The sequence below is a fragment of the Rhincodon typus genome, chromosome 36 (genome assembly GCF_021869965.1).
Source record: "Rhincodon typus isolate 14 chromosome 36, sRhiTyp1.1, whole genome shotgun sequence".
Classification (NCBI taxonomy): Eukaryota; Metazoa; Chordata; class Chondrichthyes; order Orectolobiformes; family Rhincodontidae; genus Rhincodon; species Rhincodon typus.
The window spans coordinates 4,806,542-4,832,477 of record NC_063367.1 but is presented as its reverse complement, the minus strand read 5'-3'; the positions used below and the strand labels follow the sequence as shown (position 1 = coordinate 4,832,477).

At 42.1% G+C, this 25,936-nt stretch overlaps 1 protein-coding gene across 1 annotated transcript in view; it reads right to left on the bottom strand.

Moving 5' to 3' along the window:
• LOC109935210 (adaptor related protein complex 3 subunit beta 2) overlaps positions 1–25,936 on the bottom strand; it is a 173,048-nt gene that overhangs the window by 53,513 nt on the left and 93,599 nt on the right. The window contains exons 10-17 of the mRNA XM_048617141.1: positions 25,792–25,846; positions 24,547–24,618; positions 24,366–24,428; positions 16,864–16,996; positions 15,747–15,856; positions 12,962–13,138; positions 10,716–10,902; positions 8,465–8,583 (exon numbers count right to left, since the gene is read on the bottom strand). Coding sequence (XP_048473098.1) covers positions 8,465–8,583; positions 10,716–10,902; positions 12,962–13,138; positions 15,747–15,856; positions 16,864–16,996; positions 24,366–24,428; positions 24,547–24,618; positions 25,792–25,846 — 916 coding nt within the window. The remainder of the gene's footprint in view (positions 1–8,464; positions 8,584–10,715; positions 10,903–12,961; positions 13,139–15,746; positions 15,857–16,863; positions 16,997–24,365; positions 24,429–24,546; positions 24,619–25,791; positions 25,847–25,936) is intronic.

The following is a 25,936-nucleotide window of genomic DNA, read 5'->3' as shown; positions in this document are numbered from 1 at the left end:
CCCGGGTCCCTGGCGTTGTGAGGCAGCAGTGCTAACCACTGAGCCATTGTGCCACCCATTGTCATTTTTCAACATGAATGCATCACATGCAGTAAATCCTTCAAATAACCATTAACATTGACTTTTATTAAACAGGAAAAGTGAAGAACGAACAAGAACAAAAGTTGCATTTGCTTTTGGATTAAACAGGGGCTGTTTGCCTTGTAAACAACAACAGATTTACAGTCAACGAACGATGACTTGCCCAGCTCCAATCTACCGGAAGAGAGTGTCCATTAAGTCCTATCTGGTGGCTGCATCTGATGCTGTACCACTTCTTCACGGTGACAGTAATATTCCTTCCACTTGGTGTCTTCATTTCCTTCCTCCAAAAACTGCTGCTGCTCTCCCAGCTCTCCAGTGTCTTTTGCATTCTCTTTCTCCCTGTGATGTTGACTTCTCCTTTCCCCCAGATGCTGCCTGGCTTGCTGTGTTCTTCCAGCCTCCTGTTTATCTACGTTGGATTCCAGCATCTGCAGTTTTTTTTCGTCTCTAATCTAGAATTCTTCTCTGACCAGCAAGGTTAGTTCTTGTAGTAATTGTGATAGAGCAAAAGAGACTGAAGTTGGGAGCAAATGTGCATTCACTTCTAACATGGTTTCTCATAAGAAGAGTTGGCAATAACAACAATTAGTCAATGCTGATGCCAATGTAACATATGAAACAAGCAAGAAATGACCATAAAGCTTTATTTTGGTGTGGTCAGCAGGATTTATGTAGCTAAAGTACACAGGATTTAGCAATATAGGAGATGAGCCAAAGCACTTTGCTTTAGAGCAGAAGTACTGCCCAATATGATGACTAATGCTGTGGTTAACATGGTCCAATGGACTCAATATTTAGGTGATCTCAATCAATATGTTCATTTAATGCTATAGATATTGCCAAGTGATAAGCCTGGGGTTAAAAAATGATTATGACTAGATTTTGCTGAGTGGTAGTTTGACATGGCAATGGATAGGTTGTGTGTTGTCGTCCCTCTGAACAAGGATGATGCTTGCTCACAGCAGGAACCTGCCTGTGCAGTCTTTTAACATAAGAAGGTTGTTGCACTGCAGCTATCATGTAGTTCTGGCTAACCAGGAAACATTCATGCTCTTTCCACCTGCCATACCAGAAAGATTTATGAATTGATAATCAATCAATCTGGGCCATCTTCCTTTGCTGTCAAGTCCTGAGATGGGGCTTAAACCTGAAGCTTCTGGTCCAGAGATGGGGATGCCACTAACTGCGACACAGGACTGTCATCTCAAGCAGCACTTTCTGTGTGAATACCCAAGTAAATGAATAATCACAGATCCCTTGATATAAAAACACACAGCACGGCAAACAACACACCCACACCTCTTTCCAGTCTCCCAGCAATCCGATTCGCATCTCCACTTCCATGGTTGCTTCCTCCTGCAGGCAGCATTGTAGAGGACACTCCCGATCAGACAACCAGAATCCAACAAACTGCAGAGCGACAGCACTGCAATTACTTCCCACTCCCAACCACTTCTTTTTGCCTGTCCTTTGGCCAGTGTTGTGATTACTAACCTACGTTCTCCTTTTTTGGGCTAATTACTAATCTGTATTCCTAATCTTTTTAGCCTGGAGACTTTAAGAGTTCACTATTTGACTCATCAAACCTACTCCATCATCAATTAGCCTCCTAAGTATTCTGTGATTGTTGAGGAATCAATCATTTGTGTTTAGTTCTAAAAGGACTAACAATTGTCTAGGATACGGATTAGGGTTACTAATTAACAGCATTACTTTAAAGCATTCAGGCCCACAGTTACCCAATTCTCATTAAAGTCTTCAGATCTAATTGCTGGGGTTTGACTTGGCTCAATGCTTTTATTTTTATGATACCACTCTTCAGGGTGGATAAAGCAAATTTTATCAGATAGAGGATGGAGCCATTTAGTTTAATGGAGTTTGTATGTTCTCCCTGTGTCTGCATGGGTTTCGTCTGGGTGATCCGGTTTCCTCCTACAGCCCAAAGATGTGCAGGTTAGGTGGATTGGCCATGCTAAATTGTACATAGTGTCCAGGAATGTACAGGCTACTTCCGTTAGCCATGGGAAATGCAGGGTTATAGGGTAGGGGGTGGGTCTGGGTGGGATGCTATTTGGAGGGTCAGTATGAACTTGATGGACCGAATGGCCTGCTCCCACACTGTAGGGTTTATAGGATATGGCTTTTTAGGATTTAGTCTATCATCTTGAGTACTTGACGTTGAGACAGTGGAATTTTTCCAATATCATAGAGAAGTCAGAAAAAGGCCTTGTGTTTTGATATCTGTTGATCAACTTAAAAATAAAATAAAGAATAAAAAAAACTTACATTTATTTAGCATTTCTCATGGCAACTGTACATCTCAAAGCACTTTACAGCGATTGAAATACTTTTTGAAGGGTAGTCACACTTCTAATGCAGGAAATACAGCAGCCAATTTGAGCATAGCAAGCTCCCACAGTGTGTGATAATGATGAGATAATGTGTTCTTTTCTGATGTTGGTTGGTTGCACATTGGTCAAGACACCAGGCAGAACTCCCCAGGCTCTTATTCAAAATAATACCATCGGTTGTTGGGTCAATATCCTGGAATCCTGCCCTAGGAATGTACAACGGCTGTACCCGCAGCACAACTGCAGCAGTTCAAGAAGGTAGGTCACCATCACCTTCACAAAGGAAATTATTGATGTGCAATAAATGCTGGTCTCGCCAGTGATCCCCAAATCTTGTGAACGACTTTTTAAAAATCTCTAGCATTTATCTTTGAGGGCAGACAGGCTCAACTGAAAGATTTACTTCCAACGGTGCAGCACTTCCTCAGTGCTGTAATGGAGTGTCAGCCTTGATTCTTATGCTCAAGTGGGATATGCATCCACATCCTCATGATTCAGAGGCAAGCATGCTAACAAAGCCACAGCACACATTCACAGGGTACCATTCACAGCTTAAACAATCAAAATACTATACAGCACTGGATAGGATAAATCATCAGGTCTGGGGACACTGTTGACTGACTGAGGATGAGTCTGATTAAAATCAGGAACAAAAACAAAGCTGTTGGAAAAGCTCAGCAGGTTTGGCAGCATCTGTGAAGAAAAAAACAGAGTTAACGTTTTGGGTCCAGTCACCCTTCCTCAGGTCACCGGATCCGAAAGTTAACTTTGATTTTTCCTTCACAGATGCTGCCAGACCTGCTGAGCTTTTCCAGCAACTTTGTTTTTGTTCCTGATTTACAGCATCCACAGTTCTTTCATTTTTTTATTCTGATTAAAATCAGACCTGTTACACTTCTCCACACAGAGACTAATAGGAAGAGATCACCATCATTTCAATAATAGAACATGTGCATTAATGTGATTGTGAAGGAGATGATTTTAATTAAAATGAAACATGAAGGGCATTTTGTAAATTAAAAATGATATCTTTGTCATTAGAATAAACCAGAGAAAGGCCCAAAACATTGAGGAAACCAGCTCCCTCCCTATCAGTAAAGCAGCATTAAAAGATCATAATAATATGATAAGAAATAGGAACAGGAGTAGGCCATTCGGCTCTTCAAGTCTGCTCCATTATTCAATAGGATCATGACTGATCTGATATTCGTTATGTCCACTTTCCTGCCCTTTCCCCATGACCCTTGATTTCCCAACTGATCAAAAATCTATCTATCTCAGCGTTAAATATTCATAAAGACTCTGCCCCCACAGCTCTCTGTGGCAAGGCATTCCAAGATTCATACCCCTCTAAAAGTAGAAAATCCTTCCCTTCTCAAATTGGTTCCCCTTTATTTACTTATTTTTCTTCGTTCATTCACGGGATGAGGGCATCACTGGCCAGGCAGCATTTATGCCCATCCCTAATTGCCCAGAGGGCAGTTAAGAGTCCACCACATTGCTGGGTCTAGAGTTACATGTAGGCCAGACCAGGTAAGGATGGCAGTTTCCTTCCCTAAAGGACATTAGTGAACCAGATGGGTTTTTCCGACAATTCACAATTGGATTCACGGTCATATTAGATTCTTAATTCCAGATATTTTATTGAATTCAAATTCCACCATCTGCCATTGTGGGATTCAAACCTGGGTCCCCACGACACTATCTGGCTCTCCAGATTAATAGTCCGGTGATAATACCACTAGGCCATTGCCTCCCTTGTTCTCTTACAAACTTATAAACAACACCCTCACCGGAATAAAATTCATCAGAGAGGAGGAGAAGAACAAACAGCTCCCATTCCTGGATGTCATGGTAGAGCGCAAGACAAATGGGGAACTCCAAATGAAAGTACACAGAAAAGCCACACACACGGACCAGGTACTGAACTTCAACTGTAACCATCCCAGCATGCACAAACGAAGCTGCGTGCGAACACTATTTAAACGGGCAACAACACACTGCAGCAACAGAACTATGCCAAGAGGAAGAAGAATACCTCTTCCAGCTTTTCAAGGATAATGGATATCCAAAAAACTGGGTCAGAAGATGCCTACACGAACAACATCAGGAAGGTACTACACGCCCCGACATACTCATCATACTACCCTACATCAGGAACACATCGGAACTAACCACAAGACTCCTACGACCACTGGGCATCAGAGTGACACACAAGCCCACATCAACCCTACGACAACTGCTCACCCGAACTAAAGACCCACTCCCCGCCATGGACATGACCAATGTCATCTACAAGATCCCCTGCAGAGACTGTGAGAAACGCTACATTGGACAAACAGGAAGGAAACTAACAACAAGGGTACACGAACACCAACTGGCTACAAAAAGACACGAATATTCACTCATCTCAATCCACATGGATAAGGAGAACCACCAATTTGACTGGGACAACACCAAAATCCTGGGACAAGCTAAGCAGAGACAGGCATGGGAATTCCTAGAAGCCTGGCACTCCACGAATAAAGCCATTAATAAACACATAGAACTCGACCCCATATACACTCCACTATGAAGGAAAACCGGAAGTGAGGCAATCCAGCTAAATGGACTCCACAGTTCAAAAACCATGCGGGAAAACACACCGACGCTTCATCAGAGTCTACACTGATGATGTTACCCAGCGTGGTAACGAAATGTCTGTGGAACAACAAACAAGTTCGGCGAGCCAACCAACCTCAACACCCACAACCTGAGCAACAAATCTACTTCAAAACCTTAGAGACTATACACTCTGGTTCTAGACTCTCCCATGAGGGGAAACATCCTCTCAACATTTACCCTGTCAAGCTCCATAAGAATCTTATGTCTCAAAGAGATCTTTTATTCTTTTAAATTCCAGAATAGAGTCCCAGCCTGTTTAACTTTTGCTCATAAAATAATCTCTCCATTCCAGGGATCATCTCTTAACTGCCTCCGACGAAATGATATCTTTCCTTAAGGGGACCAAAACTGCTCACAGTAGTCTGGATGTCGTCTCACCAGCACCTTGTACAGTGGCAGTAAGGCTTCCCTGTTCTTACACTCCAAATTCATTGAAATAAGGGCCAACATTCCATTAGCCTTCCTGATTACCTGCTGCAACCATGTGCTAGCTTTCTGCATTTCATGCACAAGTACCCCCAAGTACTTTCGTGTTGCAGCTTCCTGCAGTTTGGCTCATTTAAATAATATTCTGTTTTCTTGTTCTCCCTTCTAAAAGTAGCATTTTCCCTGATTTTATTCGATTTACCAACTTTTGCCCATTTACTTAACCTATCAATGTCTCCCTGTAAACTGTTTGTATCCCTCTTACAACCTGCCTTTCCACCTATTTTAGTGTCATCTCCAAATTTGGCTACAGTACATTTAATTCTTTCTTCCAAGTCATTAATATTCTTCCAAGTCATATTGTAAACAGTTGCATACCCAGCACTGATCCCTGTGGAGCCCCACTATCAAGGATCGCCAACCTGAAAAAGAACCTTTAACCCCACTCACTGTTTCACTGAGCTCATTTCATTAATGTATTCTCTCTTAGTTCCTGTATCAGCATGCTGACTACTTTTTGCATCTCTTCCAGTCTGTTTGAATACATCACTTAATAAAGAATTTAAAACTGTTCCCTTTATTCCAAATTCAATCTAACCAAGACGAGATCAAATTCCAACATAACATTTCTGCTTTTCAATTCTCTCCTTCCAGAAATGAACCTCAATGATTTACTCGAAAGCTCTCAGTTTGCTTAATTCTATTTGCCTGCATTGGTTACATTACTCTTAAAAAACCAGACAAAAATTTGCCAATCTCAGTTTTGAGATTTTCAGTTGATCCCCTCAACCTCTTATTGGAGTAAGAGATTTCCAATTTACACTAACGCTTTGTGTGAAGAACCACTTCCTGACAACATCCCTGAACACCCTGGCTCTAATTCTAGGATTCTACCTTTGTTCTGGACTCCTGACCAGAGGTAATAGTTAACCAACTCTCTCCATCTGCTACGATCTGATGAAAGCAATCTCCAACAGTCTTACCTCCCATTTTCTCCCCAGACAATAGTTGCAGAGTTAAAATATCAGGCAGGAATATGCCATGTTCAAGACTTTCACTACTCCTTAGTGCTTACAAATACTCCTTTAAATCAGACACTGCCAACGTGTGTGTACTGCAAGACACATGGCTGATTTGATAAAGACATTAATCACCTTTGATGATGCCCATGTGCACCCCTACCTCAGCTCATTGGCTGCTGAAACCTTCATCCATGCCTTCATTACCTCCAGACTTGTATTTTCCAATCCACTCCTGGTCAATCTCTCACTGAATTAGGTTTATTGTTACATGTACTCACATGAGTACAGTGAAAAGTTTACAAATTGCCACTTATGGTGCCTTTTTCAGTACAAAGATACCTAGGTACAGAATCTTGGTAAAAAGCAGAAAAATAGAGAAAACAAAGTTAAAAAGTTAAATATTACAGTCCTTCTTACTGAAAAGTAGAAAAACAAAGAATCACAGTTAACAGTTCAACAACACAGTCCATATGCCCCTAGCCACTCTGGGCTCACACTCCTCACAAGGGCTTGATGTCCCCTGCTCCGGTTGCCTCATTGCTCATTCTCTATATATTTGAGATAATTAAAAACCTCACTGAATCCCATTCACCAATCATCCCTATGCTCACTGATCAATACCGGCTCCTTGTCAAGTAATGTCATGATTTTAAAATTCTCATCCCTATTTTCATATCTATCCATGGTTTCATTTCTATCTCTGTGGCTTCAGCCTCAAAGCCCTTTGTGATATCTGGATTCATCTAATGCTGGCCTTTACAGCATCCTAGATTTTAATTGTTCCACCACTGGTGGCTGCACCTGCTGTTGCCTGGGCCACAATCTTTGGAATTCCCTGTAAAACCCTTCTACTTCTCCGTTCCCATAGAAGATTCTACTTTGGCCACTTGCTGGAATCTCTCGTTTTGCAACTTGGTGGCAGTTTTTAAAAAAATCATTCATGGGACATATTACCTGTCCATAGTTGCCCTTGAAAGGTGATAGTGATCTGCCTTCTTGAATTGCTGCAGCCCATGTACATGAGGTAGACCCACAATGCCAATAAGGAAGGAATTCCAGGACTTAGACCCTGTGACACCGAGAACAGTGATATATTTCCAAGTCAGGATGGTGAGAGGATTGAGGGGACCTTGCAGGTGACTGTGTTCCCATGTATCTGCTACCCTTGGCCCTTCTAGATGGATGTGATTGTGGATTTGAAAGGTGTTGTCTAGGGAGGCTTGGTCAATTACTGAAATGCTATTTAGCGTCAGTGGTGGAGGGAGTGGATGTTTGTGGATATGGTGCCAATCAAGCAGGCTGATTTCTCCTGGATGGTGTCAAGCTTCTTGAGTGTTGTTGGAGTAACACTCATTCAGGCAAGTGGGGAGTATTCCATCACACTTTTAGCTTGTGCCTTGTAGATGGTAGACGGGCTTTGGGAAGTCAGGAGGTGAGTTACTTGCTGCAGGATTCCTAGACCCTGACCTGTTCTTGTAGCTACTGTATTTATATGGTTAGTCCAGTTCAGTTTCTGGTCAAGTGTAATCCCTAGGATATTAATAGTAGGGTATTCAGTGATAATAATGCATTAAATGTCAAGGGGCAATGGTTAAATTACCTCTTATTGGAGTCAGTCATTGCTTGGCATTTGTTTGTGTGAATTTACTTGCCACTTTTTGGCACGAGCCTGGATGTTTTCCAGGCATTGCTGCATTTGGACATAGATTGCTTTAGGATCTCAGGAGTCGTGAATGGTGCTGAACATTGTGCAATCGTTAGCGAATGTCCCTAGTTCTGACCTTAGGATGGAAGTTGGTTTTGTTTAGTGACGCTGTTGTGAGCCACTTTGTTTTACTGCATTAGAAGTGCTATATAAATGCAAGGGGATATTTGTATGGACAGTAGTCCTATATTTTGCTGAACCTTGTCCATTACCTCCACATTGCGGACAGAGGGGTCAGGGGCAGACTCAGGCCAATCAGGGAGCTCCTGGTAGCCTCCAGCTTTGCTGTTCAGCAGGTGGGACAATGAGCCGAGCTGAAAATGATCCCGATCTGTGAGAAAGGCAAATCACAAAATTATAAAACTGTCTCTGAACTACCTGACACCCTAACAGCCCAACTCACATTTAATCCTGACCTTCTCTACAGAGACCACATTGAAAAACAAGCTAACTACTCAACATAACTCACAACCACTTAATTCAAATGATCTGATGATTAAAATGGTTTTTAACTATGTACCGCCCACATTGCTAAAAATCTGAACCATTACTGAACAGAGTGACATGTTTCAGTCACGGAATGTTCGCATTACTGCCTATCTCTAATTGCCCTTGGGAAGGTGGTGGTGAGCTGCCTTCTTGAACTGCTGTGATCGTGTGATCTAGGGACACCCACAGTAGTATTAGGAAAGAAATACCAGAATTTTAATACAGTGTTAGTGATGACATAGTTGAATGGTGACATAGTTCCAATTCAAGATGGTGTGTGGCTTGGAGGGGAACTTGCAAGTGTTAGTGTACCTAAGTATCTGCTGCTCTTGTCCATCTAGATGATACAAGTCATGATTTTTGGAGGTGTTGTCAGAGGATCCTGTGTGAGTTGCTGCAGTAGATGTTGCAGTTGGTAAACACTGCTGCCACTATGCATTAGTGGTGACGCAAGTGAACATTAAAGATGGAGGCTAGGATATGAATCAAGTGAGCTGCTTTATCCTGGTTGGTGTTGAACTTCTTGAGTGTTGTTGAAGCTGCACCAAGTGGAGAAATTTCATCACACTCCTGACTTGTGCCTTGTAGACTGTGGACAGGCATTGAAGGGACAGGAGGCAAGTTGTTCACCACATGATTCCCAGCCTTTGATCTGCTCAGTATTTATATGGCTAGTCCAGTTCAGCTTTGGTCAGTGGTAATCCCCAGAATGTTGACAGTAGGAGATTCAATGAGGTAATACTATTGAATATCAAGGGAGATGATTAGATTCTCTATTGTTGGAAATGTTCAATCATGGCACAGGTGTGGCATGAATATTACGTGTCACTTGTCAGCCCAAACCTGCACATTATCTACATTTATTGCATTACTTACCAAAGGTTTTCATGTTTCAATCACCAGAATCATATTTAATAGAAGTTTTGTTTTGGGCTTTATAAACACAGTTGACTGATTACCTTAAATTAGTGATCAGGAGCTGAATTATGAAGTATTTAATTGAGGTAATATACAGATTTTAAAACATTTTAACTGAACTCCTTCTCCTGAGTGAGATATTTGTTAAACTCTGTATGTTTCATTTCTGGATTAAGGTAGAAAGATAAATAACTGAGCAAGAACTGTGAGGGGTTCCCCCTTGGAATACAATTTTCCAAAATGTAATAAGCATAGGTCAGGGAGGGAAAAGAAAGTTTAGGTCAGTGGGACTAATTGAATTGCCTTTCAAAAGAACAGATACAGATTTGAAGGGTCAAATGCCCTTCTTCTATGTTCTACAGTTCTATGGTTCTGGGTCAGGCCATGACATCATGGCTCAGAGTCTATGGTGGAGGAGAGAACAAAAATGGCAAATTTGGTGGAGAGAACCTGAAAATTGGAGTCAGTCTGTTCAAAGGGTAGTATGGAAATCTCTTCCCTCCCTCAACAACAACACTTGTTCAACAACATTTGAAGTCCAAGATCCACAGATCTTTGTTTAGTAAGGTGGCAGATAAGGTTAAAATTGAATTGAATGGGAGAATAAGCTCAAGAGGCTGAATGGCTTCAACTTGCGTCCTGAATCCCAACAATAATTTCTGTTCTGATTAAAACAATAAATGTTTACTGAGCAATTATCAGCACGCCAGCACTCTAAGGCCAGGGTTCTCAAAGTCATCGAGAAGAATTCTGTTGATCCTTACCTGCAACATGGAGAGCTGGGGCCAGCCCTGTGCCAATCAAAGGTTGGCAGCACTTGGGACCTAATCACAGGCAGGTAATGTCAGGAGGGGTTAAGTGGCCACTTCAGCAGGATGTCTGACCATGGACATTCCTACTCAGATTCTAGTGGAGGCTGGAAAGTTTCGGGGTTTTGGGTATGACATCATTCCACTTAATTAAATGCTCTTCCTGCCTCCAACTTCACCACCAGAAGAAGGTTCTTCCTACTGTGACTCCACTGCCTCACAAAATCCATACATCATAACTTCCTACCTTTAAAGGAGGATTCGAGGACTGGAGCAGGCTTCTGGGCCAGAAACAGCTTCTTGGCATACTTGCTCAACACTCCACTCTTCTCTGTTGGAACGATGAGCTGCCGGATGAAACGGGCTCGATCCCGGATGTCGTAGTTCTGGTCATACTTGGCCAGATTAAGAACGTACTGAGTCAGCAGTTTGGTCTGGAGGGTAAGGGGAAGTAAAAACACCTCAAAGTATGTCAACCAAATACAACACAAAAATGATCAGAGCAACAGATAGATGTTTTGTAAAAACCTAAGAGCAGGGCAATACAGTAATGGCAATGTGGTGGAAACTTCACTGGAACAGTAATCCAGAGGCCCAGGCTAATGTTGCAGGGTCACGGATTTAAATTCCATCATGGCAGCTGATTTCTGGAATTGGAAACTAGTCATCCATGAAACTATCATCAATTATTGTAGAGAAAACATCTGGTTCGTTAATATCCTATAGGGAAAATATCTGCTGTCCTGACCCAGTCTGGCTCACAAAAGACTCTATGCTCACAATAAAATGGCTCACTCTTAAATGCCCTCTGAAATGGCTCATCAGTTCAAGTAACTATTAGGGATAGGCAATAAACACTGGGCTTGCCAATGATGCCCACATCCTGTGAAAAAAAAAATGATGCAGAAAGAATTAAGATGTGCTGAAGAATCAGGAGGTGTGCAGCTTGCCTGAGAATGTTTTGATCACTGGGATGGTTTGCAGTCATCCCATACACTGTGGAATCAACAACATGGGTCTTTATCAAAAGGCGTAAACTGCTATCAGATGGATTGATATTGTGCAGAAGACTAGGGTTGCAGACGCTAAGCTCAATTAGGCCCCATTCAATTGAAGGAAGTAATACATTATGTTCCCAGGTCACTTGAGATTTGACCAACGCAGGAGTCTCTGAGTAATGTCTCTGTCAGGAAGGGGAGAAGCTTTATGAGTGAGGGTTGGAGAAGCTTACGGCTGGTTCCTTCATATTGGTGAAAAAATCCAATTACCTCACAGGAGGATAATGAATTTAAAAGCAAAGGACAGCTGCGTCAGGACAGTTGGATAAGTCTATTGTCTGATAGCTTCACACATGCTCGGATCAACCAGCATGATACCCTCAGCGAATAAGCTGACCTCTTTGCACACAGGTAGAGCACTCAAATCATCTTGTTTATTCAACCCTCCAAGTTAAAATCTCTCAAAGAAGGAACTGGACTATCTCCTGATATAGGCAGAGATCACACCATATAGGATAAACTTAATAGATAACTTGTTGAGTTCTGGAGTGGTTTCGATCTCTTGAAGGGATCACAGTGCAATTTTATACCAGGTACTATGTTTTCCCTTGTTTGCCCTAGAAGATCAAAAGACCCCATAAGATGTTGGAGGTGGAGGTGGGCATTGAAGAGGGAAAGAGAATGAAGCAAATGTTGAGTTGGAATACTCCGACCCTTGTGATGCATGGAGAAAGCTTGACTGAAATTGTCTTTTCTTGCTCATCAGTTTTGTACATTCATAACATTTTCTGTATTGGGGCAAATGGGACCAGTTGAAATTTTTACCAATTTCCAGGCAGCCCTATTCAGTTCAGTATGGAGCTGGAGGAACACAGTAGGTCAGGCAGCATTAGAGGAGCAGGAGAGTTGACGTTTCCGGTTGGGAGCCTTCTTCAGAACGGTCCCGACCCAAAATGTTAACTTTCCTGCTCCTCTGATGCTGCCTGGCCTGCTGTGTTCCTCCAGCTCCACACTGTGTTATCTCTGACTCCAGCATGTGCAGTTCTTATTATCCCATTCAGTTCAGTCGTTGTATTCTTGACACTGAAGGCTGCTCAGCAATGAAGTTTTAATTTAATCAATAAACCTTGCCCATTTTCCAACTGGCCTGCAAAAATAGTAGACTCGCCCACTTTAAGGGCATTTAAATGGTCATTGGATAAACATATGGATGATAATGGAATAGTTTAGGTTAGATGGGCTTCAGATTGGTTTCACAGGTCGGCACAACATCGAGGGCCGAAGGGCCTGTACTGCGCTGTAATGTTCTATGTTCTATGTTCTAAAGGATCAGGAATTCGACACTCACATAGGTGACCTCATTTGAAAATGAAACACAATTGCCAGCTAAAATAGAACAGTACAAATAAATAGTAACCACGAGCAAGATTTAACATCAACACCTCCCTTTGTATGGCCCCATATTCACCCACTGTATAACAGGATAGGCAAGCACCTGTTTGGAGTTGGTAAGGTACAGTTTGGCAGCCAGGTTAATGATTTGCAGCTTAACAATGTCTTCCTCATTGGTGAAGGACTTGGCCATTTTCCGAAGCACATCGGGAGCGATCGTGGGCACATGTTCACAGTACTCACCGATAAGCCAAAGGATACTGGCTCTTGCCATTGGAACCTACCCAGAAAAAAGACAAATAATCAGTGATCTGTCTTTGTGTCGGCAAATAGGTTGTTCTAAAGGTTGTGCAACACAAAGGTGGTGGTTGTACCACCGAGTGCCAGAAGATTCAGGTTCAAGTTCTACCTCATCATGTGGTGGCCATAGAGCTGTGTCATAATTCCCTCCCTAAAAGCATTTTGGGTCAACCTACAGCATGTAGACTGCAGCAGTTTAAAAGGACAGCTCACCACCTGGAGGGCAACTAGGGATGGGCATTAAATGCTAGCCAGCCAGCAAAGCCCACGTTCTATGAGTGAATCAAAGAAAAAATGTGTCCAAATGGGTTGTTCTTTTAGCTTTACTATTGTGGCAGCCATGACTCAGTGGTAGCACTCTCACCTCTCAGTCACAGGGTTCTGGGATCAATTCCCACTCTAGGGCCTGAGGACAACTTGTAGTTCAGTGATGAAGGAATGCTGCACAATTTGAGGTCCTATTTTCTGGAGTGGTATTAAACTAAAACCCTACCTGCCCCATTAGGTAAATGCTAAAATATCCCATTGCACTACCTCAAAGAATGGCAAGGAAATTACTCCCAGCTCCCTGGCCAACCTTTAGCCCTAAATCAACATTATGAAGGAAAAACAGCTGACTATCAGGTCATTATCACATTGCTGTTCATGCAATCTTGCTGTGCACAAGGTGGCTGCAGGATAAAACAGGACATACACCGAAAAGATGTTCCCTGATGGGATTTAAAGGGCTAAAGCAAAGTTAGTGACACAGGTTTTGAAGAAAAATTAGGGAATCAAGATATAAGGGTGGATTCACCAACAGCAACAGAAGCAGTTTTGACTTTGTTTTGGCTTTGTAGCTGCAAGTACTTGGGAATACATATCAATTGAACTAAAACTGCATTTCTGCAGTGAGATTGGCTTAAAGGAAGTGATTCTTCATTCTCCAAAAGAAGCACCAAATGCATGAATGTTTGCGGATGTGGTGCTAATCAAGCAAGCTACATTGTCCTGGATGGTCACAGTCATACAGTATGGATGTCAAGCTTGTTGATAGTTGTTAGAACTGCATTCATCCAGACAAGTGGGCAGTATTCCATCGCACTCCTGACTTGTGCCTTGTAGATGGTGGACAGGCTTTGGGCTGTCATAAGGTGAGTTACTCATTGAAGAATTCCTAGCCTCAGGAAAGCCTCTTGTAGCCACTGTGTTTACATGTCTAGTTCAGTTCAATATCTGGTCAATGGCAACTCCCAGGATTTTGATAGCTGGGCACTCAAACAAGGCCAGATGCCAGTTTTGAATATTAGGGTTGAGTATGAAAAATCCCAAGGTGGAAGATATTATTCACTCAAACAGAACGTTGAAAAAATTAAAAATCAAGCTTTGTGCTTTGCAATTTCCATCATTGGGAGATGCCAGGAACGTGAAACTTGTTGTTTTTTGTGATGTTTCTTGTGCAAATCTCTGTGATGGGTTCTCAAGTGCAAGAAAATTTATAATATTTCCTCTAGTAAATGTTGCCCTTTAGCGTGGGAAGATAAAATGAATCTTAACGATGAAGACTCTTGCTCTTGGTGAGGCATTTTTTTAAAGTAGATGTACGGTATTTTTTTTAAGCAGACGTATGAAGAAAATTTTTCAACAAATTCAGCAGCAACACTGAGTGCCGCATCAATCATAAAATGGGATGAAGTACACTCGATGAAATGTGTGAATGATAAAAGAGTGATCTTGCAGTTTTAAAACAGTGGATGGAAAATGGAGAGACCTCCAAATTGAAATAGGTGGATGGCAGCAATCAGCTATTTAATAGTTTTACAAAGAATCTGCTTCTAAGTCTAACAGTTTCTAAGAAACTGTTAGACTTTACTGGAGAAAGATCACTTGGAACTTTAACGTGCAACAAAAAAGATGGGAATATAATCTCATGTCATTTTCTATGTTTTGTTCACACACACACACTCATATATAAATCTATGGGGTGAATTTGTATTTGCAGATACATTCTATTTTGTTCAAAAAGCACGCAATTTATAGACAGTCAGTTAATGTGGCATTTTATATATTCCTACTTTAGAAATAAAACCAGTCTGACTCCAAAACGAAATGCAAACAGATTCTAAACAAGGCCTCACACCTAACATGCATTGTCTGACCTAAAATGTCACCTCTTCTTTACACTGATAAAATCTTCGGTTCTCTCAAGGCAGTGATTTGAATGAAATTCGGGGATTTACATATACATATTAATCAATTAAAACCTTCTAAATGATTAAAGATTTAACAGCATCTTAGGTTTGCTTAATACATCCTCAGCTGTGTTCTGCGTGCTTCTTTCTCACTTCACCTGAAGAAGGGGCTACGCTCTGAAAGCTTTGTTTTCAAATAAACCTGTTGGACTATATCTGGTGTCATGTGATTTCTGACCTTGTCCAACACTGGCACCTCCACATCGAAGCTCAACAAAGCATTGCCACCTTCTCAAGGGCAATTAGGGATTGATAGTAAACGCTGTCTTAGCCAGCAAAGCCCTATATTCCCGAGTGAATAATTTTTAAAAAAGAAAAAGAATGGTCAGCATCCTCGTACCTTACCACGACACTAACCATGATGTTGTCAATGAGTTTTGCCATATGTCGGATGATGTCACTATGTTGCGACGGTTGCATCTGCAGCAGCTTCTTAATGACGACCACAGACTCAGCAACTACCAACTCTGCAATACAATGGAAGTCATGTTTAAAACAGCAGAACTCTGGTCAATAGTCCCCTCTTCCTTCAGTACCATGGGACAGTTGGGACAAATAGTGCAAGCATGATGTATGTGACTGACAGAGAGGGGATGGTGCTAGTGAGGACAGAACAGGATGATACAGCCCCTCATTGCACAGATCTGTCCTGGGGTACAGCAACAGAATATTATAGGGACTGCAAATTGAGACGACAGGACTGAGAGATCTCACACTTAGGCAACACGGGTGACATTGCAGAATGTGGAATATATAATGATAAATCATACCGAAAAGACAGACATGTTGTTGAAGCTTTCTGTCTTGCATTCATCAGGTCATATGCAAGTATGCCAAATTTTAAATGATCACAATCTATGCTACAGGAGGAAAAAGATGCTAATTGGTTTGAATTTAATTAGGCTCCAATATCGTTATGGAGAAAACAAGTAAGAACTACAGGCTTCCCAAACTCCTGGATAATTCAAACAAGGAATGAGGCTTGAAGATATTCCTTTTGTTTGCAGGGAACATGTCCCTGCTTATGAAGGTTTGTCACTTCTAGCAAATATAAATGAGTCACATTACAAGCTCCACTAACAATCTTAACATGGTTATTCATGTAACTATTAACATATTTAGGATTGTTGAATAATTGTGCCCAATCGCAAATGATTTGTTAGGTTTTGCAAGTGCAAGTTGACTGAGAAGCATCTGTGACATTGCAAACAACAGAAACAACGTGATGCTTGATTCGATCAGCGAACCATTGGGATGGCATTGGGACTAAATAGATAGAGAAATACAGACGGAAATGCAATTGCAAGTGGAATAAATCTGTCAAAGGGTCTGTGTCATGTCTGCTACTGTATTTGACTCTTGTGTTTTGTCATTGATGCGTAAGGCATGCATTTCAAACTAACTCTCACACACTAAATATTTTGCTGTCAGCTGCTCAGTGTTTCCTGTTAGTTATTTGTTGCTTGGGCCTTACCATCTCTATTGGATAGCAGCTGAACCAATCCATTCAGGCAAGTGTCACGGACCTCATCAATGTTGGTAGCACATCGGCCAATAGCCTGGATAGTGGCAGCTACAAAGTCCTTGTCCTGACTCTTGATGTATGTCTGAAAGAAGAGAGAAAGTGATGGATAGCAGTACAGTAATAATAGTTACATAATAATAAGAGGACATCTTGTGGTGCAATGGGTAGTCTCTGAAGCAAAATCTCTGAATTCAAGCCCCACTCCACGACTTGATGTCCAAGAAAGGTACATTCAGAAAACAGCCATACAGGTTGAGTATCAACTTGTAAACCCTTCCAACACACCAATGGCAAGCAGTAAGAGTAGGACAGATTCCTGGTCGACCATGTGAGCAATCTGCAGAAGATAACAGCAAACCACTGCAGTGCCTTTGCAAGCATAACTATAAGCCAACACAACAGTCAACAATGACCTCTAGGGAAACTGCACCTGCAGAAGAAGGTGGGTTATTGTGATGCTACAATATTCCTCATTCTTGCACCTTCAGCTGTCTAGACATTATGTTCTGGAATTCTTTCCCTGAGCTTCTACACTTTTTTCTCATCCTTTAAAACACTCCTTAAAAACTACATTACTTACAGAGCTTTTGTTGTCCTATTTCTATTACCTCCTATTGTGGTTCAGAGTCATTTTTTGTATTGTAATGCTCCTGTGAAACACCTTGGCATGTTTTATTATGTGAAAGGTTCTATAGAATTATAGAGTTTGTTCTTAACATGTTTTAAATCAGATAAAATCTGACAGTGGCCAAAAGGATTATCAGCAATTTGTGGAGATGCCACAACAATCCTGAAGTGATCATAACTCCACAGGAGTTAAGTCTTGGCATCCTCACTGCAAAATCCAGATTTCTTATCCTGGCAGTGAAATCAGAGAGGCCTGTCACCCAGAACCCATCGTTTAAAAGGCAATGGTACCAGCTGAAAATTTGTAAACGATATAAGACTTGGAAGCATTGTAAGCTGTGAGAAGTTTGGTGTAGAATTTCAAAAGCACACAGGCAGATTGGTGAAATGAGTGACTGGGGCAACCAACATTTAATGCAGAGAAACGTGAAAAGATTTAGTTTGGTAGGAAGAACATGTAGAGCAGAACCTTCTGGGCTCGGAAACAGGAAGGAAACATAATGATGCAGGATTGTGGCAAACAAGAGCCTTACCCTAACTAAATTCAAGACAGAAAGACCCAAGCTTAACCCAACTGCCCTTTTGCCAATTAAGGCCCTTAAGTAGTTACTCAACAACCTCCAAAGGGCCTCATCCCACCTGAGATGTGATTACTTCAGCTCTAGGCAGGACAAGAAAGTATCAGTCTTTTTAAATGGAAAATCAATACTGGCAGACTGTCAGCTTGAGAGGTGGCGCACCTTGATCTGCACTAACTTGGCAAAGACCCAAAGGCAGGTTCTATGAGAGAGGGGTGGTCCCTGAAACCTACCCCGCCCTTTCCTTTCAAAACCATCCCATCTTTCCCTGTGCCCCAGCCCCAAAAACCACCACTCTCCCCCACACAACACCTACCTTTCTTCTATCCTAGAGAAGGGGCGTAATGTCTCGACAGCAGCCACAGCCTCTGCTGTGGCCCTACCAAATTCTGAAGCTGCTGGCATCTAATTGGTTGGCAGTTCATCCTGCTCCATGGTCCCAATTACAGTAGAAAGCCCGCCAGCAGCTAAATTGGATGCGGCATGGTGGCTCAGTGGCTAGTAATGCTGCCTCACAGCGCCAGGGATCCAGCTTTGATTCCAGCCACTGGCGACTGTCTGTGTCGAGTTTGCACATTGTCCCAGTGTCTGCGTGGGTTTCTTTCCGGTGCTCCAGTTTCCTCCCACAGTCCAAATATGTGCAGGTTCGGTGGATTGGCCGCGCTAAATTGCCCATGGTGTCCGGAGTTGTACAGGCTAGGTGGATTAGCATTGGGAAATCCAGGGTTACAGGGATAGGGTATAGGAATGGGTCTGGGTTGGATGCTGTTCAGAGAGTCAGTGTGGACTTGATGGTTTGAATAGCCTGCTTCCACACTTTAAGGATTTTGTGATTCTCTGACTAGATCAGCTGCCTGATTACCAAAAGGTCCAGAGAGCTTTCTCAACTTAACAGGACAGAAGTTTCTCTCCTGGGAACAGTCCTGCTTAGTGCTCAGTCCTGAATTAGTACAAATAATATTCCACCAAGAGAGAAAATATCAAATTAAGGATACAACTCTAAAGGGGTCGCCGATCCAGAGGGACCTGGGTGAATACGCATATTATTCCTTGAAAGGGAGAGAGACATTAATAAAATATATAGTACCTCAGCTTTCTGAAGAGGGGTACAGTGTACAAGTGCAAGGAAGTTATGTTGTAAAATTATACCCCAGTTGAGTCTGAGAAGTATGTTTAGTTCTGGATACATACTTTAAAAACATTCGAGAGTGTGCAGAAAAGATCAATGAGAATAGTTCCAAGTTGTGGAACTTTCTTTTAATTCCTTCATGGGTTGTGGGCACATCGCTAGCTGGTGTTTTTGCCCTTCCCTAACTGCCCAGAGGGCAGTTAACAGTCAACTACATTGTTCTGGATGTGGAGTCACATGTAGGCCAGACCAGGTGAGGATGGCAGATTTCCATCCCTAAAGAATATTCGTGAATCAGATGGATTTTTACAAGTGACAATGATACATAGTCACCACTAATGTAAATTTCTATTCCAGAGTATTTTTTCTTGAATTCAAATGTCCCCACCTGGCATTAGGGTATTTGAATACATGTCCTCAGAAACATTAATCTGAGGTTCTGGAATACTAGTCCAGTGATGTGACCAAGTTGCCACCATTTCCCCTAAAGTTCTGTTCTGTGAACAGTTTAGCGAAAAAGGGGCTGTTTTCCTTGGAGCACAGAAGGTTGAGAAGAGATTTAATGAAAGTATTCAAAAATCATGATAGGTCTGGACAGTGTAAATGGAAAGAAACGATGCCCATTGATGGAAGGATCAAGAGCAAGAGGGCACAGGTTTAAGGTAACTGGCAAAAAAGCAATAGTGACATGAGGAAAATATCTTCACACGGAGAGTGGTTAAGATTTGCGTAGTTTGAGAGTACGGTGGTAACTCAAGCAAGGCCTTCAACAGAAAACTGGATTATTATCTGTGAGACAGATAAGTGCAGAGTTATGAAGAGAAGGCAGATAAACTGTCCTAAACTTATTTGGAGAGCTGGCCCAGACAAAAGACCAAATGGCCTCCTCCTGAGCTGTAACCATTTAGCATGAATTAACAAGACTTAAACTGCAGTAACTAACTTCTCGGGTCATTACATTGTCCATTGTACGGCCCACTTATTTAATTCAGTCACATTTCTGTTGTCACCACCTGACCTCAGCTTGACCCCTTGTTTCCTAAAAGCCACTTGGTGAAAACAGGATGATTATACCTCAAGTCCTTCAGGGTCATCTGATCAAACAAGGGAATTACTAATATCTTTACCAGCAGAAACCTTTGCATTGGTTGTTATTTTGAGGACAGGGATTCAAATCTGAAACCTTGTGTCCGGGTTGTTATGGGATGGCTGGAGTATGAAGCTAAATACAGGATAATATTCCCAGACCTGACATTTCTGACTTTCAAGAATGCCTCCTTACTCTTTATGCAGCAATAAAAGAACAAATAGTCCTCAAATAGAAGCAGCCATTTAATCCAAATATGCTGCGTTGCTTACATTGCTTTACACTTAGCAGGTAGCTTCCTCTCCACCCACACCCCATCTCTGTCCCCCCAAGCCCCACCCAGTGTTTCTGTTCCATTTTCTTTCTGTCTCCCAGTTTCTAATCCTTCTCTTTTTCTCTGCATCCAAGTTTTGTTTGTTTTTTTCTCTCTCTCCCTGGCTCCCCTATTGCTTTCACTCTCCCCATGCTTGTCCATTTCTATTTCTCTTTCAACCTCTCAATTTCTGTTTTTCTTTCACCATCCTAAGCATTTAGTTTCTGTCTCTCTTTCTCTTCCCCATGTCTGGTGCAGCTTCTGGTTTACTCTCTCTTTCTCTTTCACCTCCCCAGTTTCTGTTGCTCTCTTTCTTCCCCTCTACAGTGTGTATTGTATTATCTCTCTTCACCCCACAATTTTTATCTCTTTCATCCCACACCCCAAGTTTCAGTTTCTCTCTTCCTTCCCAAATGGCATTTTGTCTTTCTTTCTGTTTCTCATCTGATTTCTGTTTCTCTCTCTTTACCAGCTGCCCTCTCAGGACTCAGAACTTTCAGACAATACTCATTGGCCCCAAATGTTATTGGCAGTGAAGTGGTGCATTTGGAACAATTCCAAGGTTTGGAGATTGTGTGTTAGATAGACCAACAAGGCTCAGACGACATGGTGTGTTGATAAGTCATACTTCTGGGGTGCTGTGGATTGCATGAACAGTATTTACAGGAACACTTCCTCCGATTCACTAGCAATAACTCCGGGAAACTAAATGCCCATTTCCAAAAACCAGGAAGCATGAGGACTCTAATTCATTGTGGCAGCAAATTCCACAATTTCACCACTGACTAGGTAAAAATGTTTTTCTTAAAATTCTTGTGGATTTATTTGTGACCATTTTATATTTATGACCCTTAGTTTTAAACTGTACTATATGCAGAAACATGTTTTTCTCTCTGTTACACAGTGTTAATTCCTAAGTCTTGTGCAGTTTGGTCAGTCTGATATTGTCTCCCAAATACGGGTCCAAACTGCCTCCTTTGCTGAACTTGGAAGGTCAGATGTCTTTGCAGAAGTATTTAGTTCTTCCAATCAGAGATCATTGAATACAGAGTAGATGCAGTGCTAACATAGTTTCCTAGATTATAACAATTGCTACATTCATCAGTTCTTCATAGGATGCTCCAAAGTGTTTTGCAACCAAAGATTTGTAATGTAATTCAATGATCCAAAAGAATGTACTTATTAAACATCAGAATCTTCCACATAGGAACACCCTTGATAAGTACAGACATGATCACTTGAACATGGGTATCCATACACACTCAAAATAGTGTGCATTCACACAAATCTTACATGCACACCCACAAGTGTATATACACCTACATATCCGTGCATGTGCCTGCTCCTACCCATGCATACATTCATGTGCAAACACATGTACAGGTAACGTAAAGGATCACATTGGAATGGTTCACTTGTAGGAACGTTCTAGCTTTGAGGTGTTAAGCATTGCCACTTAAAAAAGGTGTTTGCTCATCAATGTTGTTCTGCTGTTTCCACATGAACAGTGCAGTTGGGCTGACAAGTGGCAAGTGACATTTGCCACTCACAAATGCCAGGCTCTGACGATCACTATTCAGAGACAATCTAACCACCGCACCTTGCCAATCAATGGTGTTACCATCACTGAATCCCCCACTATCAACATCCTGGGGGTTATCATTGACAGAAACTCAACTGGATTCACCACATAAACACAGTGGCTACAAGAGCAAGTCAGAAGCTAGGAATGCTGCAGCAAGTAACTCACCTCCTGACTCCTTAAAGCCTGTCCATCATCTACAAGGCACAAGTCAGGGGTGTGATGGAATACTCTCCACTTGCCTGGATGAGAGTAGCCCCAACAACACTCAAGAAACTTGACACCATCCAGGGCAAAGTAGCCCGCTTGATTGGCACTACATCCACACCCTCCACCACCGACGCTCAGTGGTGGCAGTGTGTACTATCTGCAAGATGCACTGCAGAAATTCCCCAAAGATCCTCAGACAGCACCTTCAAAACCTACAACCACTTCTATCTAGAAGGACAAGGGCAGCAGATATATGGGAACACCACCACCTTCAAGTTCCCCTCCAAGCCACTCACCATCCTGACTTGGATATATATCGCTGTTCCTTCACTGTCACTGGGTCAAAATCCTGGAATTCCCTTCCGTAATGGCATTATGGGTTCAGCCCACAGCAAGTGGACTGCAGCTGTTCAAGAAGGCAGCTCACCACCACCTTCTCAAGGGCAACTAGGGATGGGCAAGAATTGCTGGCCAGCCAGCAATGCCCACATCCCACAAATGAATTTTAAAAACCCCACTCTGTCTCATTCAGTACCCACTCCCTTTAACATCCCATCTCATCCACTCTCAGTCTTCTAGCTGCTCTTCATACTTATGACAGTGCAACTGTCAAATTCACTTCCAGCAGAATTCATGGGCTCTTTCTAAAATAGATTGTAGGAGCAAATCTCACAATCCAACCTCCCTGTCTGAAAATGTATATTTCTGATCACCACTTTCCAATCACTAAAGTTGATGCTTAACAAACATCAACGGAACCATAGGAAATAACAGGAGTAGGCCAATCAGTCCTTTGAGCATGCACCACCATTCAATATGATCATGGCTGATCATCCTACTCAGTATCCTGTGCCCTCTTTGTCCCCATGCCCTTTGATCCCTTTAGCTCTAAGAAGTATATCTAATTTTTGAAAACATTCAATGTTTTGGCCTCCACTGCTTTCTGTGACAGAGAATTCCACAGGCTCACCACTCCCTGGGTGAAGAAATTTCTCTTCAATTCAGTCCTAAGTGGCCTACCCAGCATTCTTAGACTGTAACCCAGTTTCTAGACTCTCTGGACTCTCTCGGGAACATCCTTCCTGTGTTAACCAGTCTAGTCCTGTTGGAATTTTACAGGTTTCTATGAGAATCCCCCTCATTATTCCAAATTCCAGTGAATATAGTCCTAACTGATCCAGTGTCTCTTCATGTATCAGTCCCACCAGCCCAGGAATCAGTCTTGTAAACATTTGTTGCACTCTGTCCATAGCTAGAACATTCTTCGTCAAGCAAGGAGACCAAAACTGCACATAGTGCTTCAGGTGTGGTCTCACCAAGGCCCTTTACAATTGCAGTAAGGCATCCCTGTGGTTGTACTCCAATTCTCTCACTATGAAGGCCAATATGATTTGCCTTCCTCACTGCCTGCAGCAGGACAGCTTTAAGTCTGGTGACATGGTTTAAAAGCCCACGAGGGGTTTTACTCTGGAAATGTAGGACAATCCCAGTAATAGTGACCATGGAAATGTCATTGATTTTTGTGAAAAGGTAGCTGATTCACAATGTCCTTTGAAGAAAGAAATCTGCCATCCGTATCTGGTCTTGCCTACACATAATTCTAGACTCACAGTAATGTGTGTTGATTTTTGACTGCCTTCTGAAATGGCCCAGCAAACCACTCAGGTCAAGGGCATTTAAAAGTGGGCAACAAATTCTGGTCTTACAAGTGACACTCACATCCTATGAAAGAACGAAAAAAAGTAAATAAAGCTGAGGGTTATCACTGCTCAAGTTGCAGTGGAATGGGGCAGAGGGATATTAGTGCCTCAGTTGAAAGGAGGTGTGCTGGAGAGACTTCACTGGTGCACTGAGAGGGAGCTGGTGTTAATTACATCGTGTTACACAGGAGGCACTGAGTGACACAATGTATGTTCCATCCTTACCTGGAACTCACGCAGAATGGTTGAGATATTGGTCTCGCTGGCCAGATTAGTCAGAACTTCCAACTGCACAAGACAAGAGAGAAGGTTATCTTGGTTTCCTGGTGTAGAGCACCTGTAACCAATCTGTTACTCTGTAGCATCAAGATATGCAAATCAACAGCAACTGTGCATGCACACTCACCTTCAGCACTTTAATCTGCGTTGGGTCTGTGGATCTGATGTAGAAGCTCTTTAGGTGGGGCTCAAACATTCCCTTAAAAATCAGAACAGGAGGTCAATAAATGCTCAACACAGCAGAGATTTGACTGTTTATCTGTATCTATAGTAACCTTGTGAGATATGAAACATATCTGCATTATTCTTCAATTATTCTCACCTTCACTCAAATTTTCATAACTTCATCCTCACTGTTTTTTCCTCATTTATTAGAACTATTTACTCATCATCCTTATACAATCAGACAAACAGCAGAGAAACAGGACATTTGAACCATATTATCTGTGCCCTGATCCTTGAAAATCTGTACCAATCCAATTCATCCCACTCCCTCTGTTCTACATCCCTGCATATTTTCTTCATATGTTTATAGGTTTCTTCTCATCCCCACCTCAGTTCTTTAGCCAATTTTCTTACCTGTTTCCCCTGGTTACCAACGCTTCTGGCAATGGAAACGGCTTGTCCCATATGCCCTATCAAATCCCTTCCTTAAGATGAACCTCTCTGTAAAATCAGGAGGTCTCTTGGCACAGGAGGTGGCATCCCCAACTCTGAGACAGAAGATCCAGGTTGGAGTCCTATTCTAACTTGATGAACCTGAGGCAGACTAAGGGAGATATGTTTGTAACACAGCTAAAAAGATTGAGTACCAACTTGTAAATCCTTCCAACACATGCCAGTGGTAAGCATAAACAGCAGGAAAGATTCCTGGTTAGGCATGCGATGGAAATAAATTGGAGTCTCCACCATCACTACGCATTGCTCCAGGCCAAAACATGAGACCAAGTTTTATTGCCCCAGCAAGCCAGAATCCTTGACTGAATTGCTACACAGCACACCTATATATCCCTTCTAACCTCATGTCTCCACTCAAGAAACCAATCCCAGCTTCTGTGAACTACTTCAGTTCCTCTCATTTCTGCTGTCTGTGACAGTTCATTTAAACTATAAATGAGTGTTTGTTACTCATTCTCAGTGCTAACAGTTCTCTGTTCTCAACAACAGTGTCACAGGGTCAAATGAAATGGTCCCACTTCCACCTTAAGCTAAAGTCTTGCTTATCTCGATGTTGCCAGTCAGACTAAACATGAGCAAAGGAGCTTAACATCTATAGAAATAGTAACAACAGAAGTGCCCATCAAAGTGATGCAGGATTTGTAACACAGGACACCTTCAGGCTCCTGAAGGAACTGGAACAATCATGACTCACCCTTCGTTTGATTGACATGGAGGCAACATTCTGCAGCACCACAAACTGCACCTCACTGTTTGGAGAGAGTGAGAGGGATAGACAGACAGAAACAGAGAGAGAGAGAGAGAGAGAGAGCTATAATTTATTGCACTTAAATCAACTA